At 40.2% G+C, this 4,060-nt stretch overlaps 1 protein-coding gene across 1 annotated transcript in view; it reads left to right on the top strand.

Annotated features, from left to right (window-relative positions):
- The first annotated feature begins 8 nt into the window (after positions 1 to 8).
- Positions 9 to 4,060, top strand: part of SRP19 (signal recognition particle 19) — a 4,572-nt gene continuing 520 nt past the window's right edge. Inside the window, exons 1-4 of the mRNA XM_005430118.1 lie at positions 9 to 46; positions 1,139 to 1,214; positions 2,165 to 2,236; positions 3,205 to 3,316. Coding sequence (XP_005430175.1) covers positions 3,214 to 3,316 — 103 coding nt within the window. The 5' untranslated portion in view covers positions 9 to 46; positions 1,139 to 1,214; positions 2,165 to 2,236; positions 3,205 to 3,213. The remainder of the gene's footprint in view (positions 47 to 1,138; positions 1,215 to 2,164; positions 2,237 to 3,204; positions 3,317 to 4,060) is intronic.

Genomic DNA, 4,060 nt, shown 5'->3' with positions numbered 1-4,060 from the left:
CCGGGGCCGCCGCCGCCGGGGCCGCGTCCCCGGCGGACAAGGAGAGGTACCGTGAGCACGGCTTGTTTGGGGTCGGGTCCTTCTGGGTTCCTTTGTTGGCGTGTCAGTCAGGGCTCGCGAAAGAGAAAACGCGCGCGGAGGAATGGGTGGTGGTTTCAGTCCTCTTGGAGCGAGGGATGATGGTGGTTGGCATTAAATCCCTGTGGGACAAGAGGTGGTGGTGACACTTGTGTGGTTGGGAAGTCAGCGACGAGACTGGAGTTCCCAGGCAGAACCCAGAGCTAGTCGGCCCCTAAAGATGGCAGTAGCACAGAGTGGAGAACACCTCTGGACAAGAGAAGGAGAAAACAGCCGAAGTTGAGGTGATTTGAGGGTTTTTAGACGCAGCCAGGAGCGTGATCATTGTCACTCTCTTGTAATTGGAATCTGTCTGCACCATATGTTTTGCTAATTTTAACTATTTTATTATGCTCTCATAGATCCTTGTTAATAAAATCAATGCGAGCCTTTTTCCACATCCCCTTGGTCTCACCTAGTTGGTTTTTTAAATTGTCTAATTAGTAGAATTGAGGTTCTGTCACCCCAATCCCGCGTATGTGCTCGACAAGTGTAAATCTATTGAAAAATCTTTAAGCCAGTTTCTAACAGTGCAGTGTTTCAGTAGCTTTTAGAAATGTACCCAAATCTGGGGTGATCTCTGTGTGACTTTTAAAAAAACCAAAACAATCACAGAACTTAGCTAATAGCGTAGTGAAACCTTTTCAGAAAATGTTAATTGTTTTCAGGGAAATACGTGTGTACCATGCTTCAAGATTGTAAGGAATAGGTCAAAGGGGTCTATTTCAGCCTCATGGTTTTGGTTTGGGTTTTTGGGTTTTTTTCCTCAGAATGGGTAGTGCCATCCCTTTTACACACAGTGCCCGAAAAATGGTCTTGTGCAGTGTCCATGATAACTCAAAGTGGGATTTTGCAGCATCTTATTAAGCAGTCTAGGGAAAACAAATGGTTGTTCTAAGCTGCTGTGAGAACTTCTGTGTTGTAGCCATGACGTTTATTTTCTGTTCTACTAGGAAAATACTGTGTAAGCATTAAGGAGTTGATATAGCTTGTTTAAAAACTCACTGTGTTCTCTTTTTAGATTCATTTGCATTTATCCAGCTTATTTGAATAACAAGAAGACAATAGCAGAAGGAAGAAGGATACCTATAGACAAGGTAATTTAATGGGTGGCAGGGAAAATAGGACATTTTGTTTTGCAATGCAGCAGTGTGTAGAGTGCTGGAAAATACATCTCTCTGATCTTTCCATTCCCCCATGGCATGGAAATAACAGTGTATTTGAAGGTAACCTAGTGCCAGCATGTGAATTTAGTAGGAGTCCTGAGCTGAAGTGTTTGGTTTCATGGGAGCAGCACCTTGAGCAAGCAGGTGAAGTAATGAGGAGCTGAATACACTCAGCTGCCTACACAGATACTTTGCAGAATTTGAAAGCAATGCAGAAAAGAGCAGCTAGCTAATGATTGGGTGCTGGTGACTGACTATATGCGCCTGTACTCTGTGTGCTGTGCATGTGACACACAGGCATGCTAGTTACTGCTGCTTTGGATCTGTCCAGAAGTAGTTGTTTGTCATGCCACTCATTTGTAATAATTTTAGCAAGCAGTTCTGGGAATATAAAGGGCTTTCCTTACTGCTTAGGGTTTGGGTTTTTTTAAAAATAAAATCTTTCTTGAGTATGCAAATTGCCTATCAAAGGTCTACCTATGGGAGGAATCTGCTGCCCTGTGGATAGAAATTTTTGGTTTTTTCCTCCCTCAGTCCCTACTGTAAGTTTGCTGTTGTTGATTCACAGCTTTTGGTACCTCTGCACATACAATAACTGTTAATTTCAATTACTTTTTCCAAGCAATTCTTTAACTTGCTCCCTTGTCCTAGTGAATTCTATCTCAACTGTTTCCTGGTGTCTTCTCTCTCTTTTTTTTTTTTTTTTTATGTTTTCTAAAGCACAGCATCACTGATAAATGCCTTCTCTACTATATTTGTACCTTCTCTTTCTCCATCAGCTTTTTCTAATTACTGAGTATAGGATGGGAAACTGGTAACAATTTTTTTTATTGGCAGGTCATAGTTGAAAACTAATTAATTTTAACACATTGTTTCAACAGGCTGTTGAAAATCCCACATCTACAGAAATCCAGGATGTATGTGCAGCAGTAGGATTCAATGTGTTACTAGAGGTAATTAAAAAAAGTCTCCACCCACAAAACACCTCCAAATTCATTATGCCTGTTTGTTCTCTCATCGTGTTTTTTTTTAATAAGTTGTGGTTCAGAAGTTTTGTTACTGACTTTCCTTGCTTTATATGATAGCTGGCCATAATCATGAAGTAAATGTTGCATTCCTTATGCAAGTCAGGAATATCTCAGATCTCTCAGATAATGTGACTTTTGGAGCTTATTAAAAATTACTTGTATTTTACCATCCTTGTTAGAAGACTTTCCTGGATGTTTAAAAAGCTGTTCTTGCAAGCTGCAACTCTGCAAATTAAGCTTCTAAAAACAGATGTTTTTAATGGAAGGTAATGACCTTTGCAATTAATCTTGTATAGGAATAGGATTCTGATAATTGGAATCTTCATAGTCCTTTGGAGTTACGTTTCAGCCAGACATTGTTAGCTTTTTATTGCAGTACATGCTTGCTCTTTAAATAATTTATTGGTTACTTTTTCCTTAGGGAATGAGTCTGGATTTCTGGAGAGGTAACTTCGCACATCATTTTCTGAAGTAATTATTAATTTAGAACGGTTATTTTTTCTAAGAAGAATACAGGTCCCCATCCAGAGGTACCCAAAAGCCTGCTGCAAAATCAGGTTGTTTTTCAGAAGTGTCTGGACAGTGCACACCATCTGTACTGAGAAAACTGTGATGTTTCAACAAGAATAAAGGCTGTAATTAGCCATAAGCAGGGATTGTAACCTATCACTTGCTATCCCTGGGGGTCCAGAAGGGTTTGTAGCAGTGGAGATAAAACAAAAACCTGTGCCCCTGTGGTCCAGACCACTGGGGACATAAAATGGTCCCTGTAACAGTTTACTCACAAAATTGGTCAGTACCTGGAGTTGCTTTCAGCAGTGCCTCTGAAACAGTTGTGTCTTCCAATGCGTAATTATAACAAATGTTAATACATTTCTCTTTTTGTGTGACAGAAGAACAAGATGTATCCCAGAGAATGGAACAGAGATGTGCAGTACAGAGGTAGAGTACGAATCCAGCTCAAACAAGATGATGGCAACCCGTGTTTACCTCAGTTTCCAACACGTGAGTAGAGTGCCTGGGTTTAGGTACCTCACCTGTTAATAAACCAGAAAGACCTGTTTTATTTTATGTTAACAGCCTGCTTAATTCGTTTTAACTATTATAAATCCTACAGTTTACCATTAAATCTCATTGCTTGTATACGTCAACGAAATGAAATTGTGAGCATTGAATAAAGTTTGTAAAATGCTGTTGCCTTTGATTCTGCTGCTTCTGCAGCCGTGTCATTGGAGGGGCTTGTGGGGAACATTGTGTGATTGCTACGTGCAACAAAGCATCTGTTCAGTTTTGGCTTACTGCTTTGTTGACGTTTAAAACAGTTTAGTTCTTAAGTGGCTAAATTCCACTGTTTTTTTAGGATACATACATCATCTGGGCATCAGAGTGGAGGTTAAATTGATAAAACACAATACTGAGTTCAACGAATTTTCCACTGGCCATTTTCATGAATTAACAATGAAGCAGCTGCCCTTAACTAATTAATATGATTTTTTCATCTTGAATGACAGTTTCATCTTTTGTATTTTTTCTGAAGATGAATCCCTGTGTAAAAGAGAAACAGTATATATCTTAAGGAAAGAGCAAGAAGAGTTCTGGGTGTACAGTAGCCTAAGAGTGCTGACAGAGGGAGATGATTTAAAACCAGAGTACTGCTGGAGGGCAGCAGTGCCTTTCTGAAAATGCAAGCAGCATTTGCCTGATCATTCTGTCACCAGTGTTCTGGACCAGTAGGAGGTGGAGGGAAAG

The sequence above is a fragment of the Geospiza fortis genome, unplaced genomic scaffold, assembly GCF_000277835.1.
Source record: "Geospiza fortis unplaced genomic scaffold, GeoFor_1.0 scaffold794, whole genome shotgun sequence".
Lineage (NCBI taxonomy): Eukaryota > Metazoa > Chordata > Aves > Passeriformes > Thraupidae > Geospiza > Geospiza fortis.
This window is presented reverse-complemented; position numbering and strand designations above follow the sequence as displayed.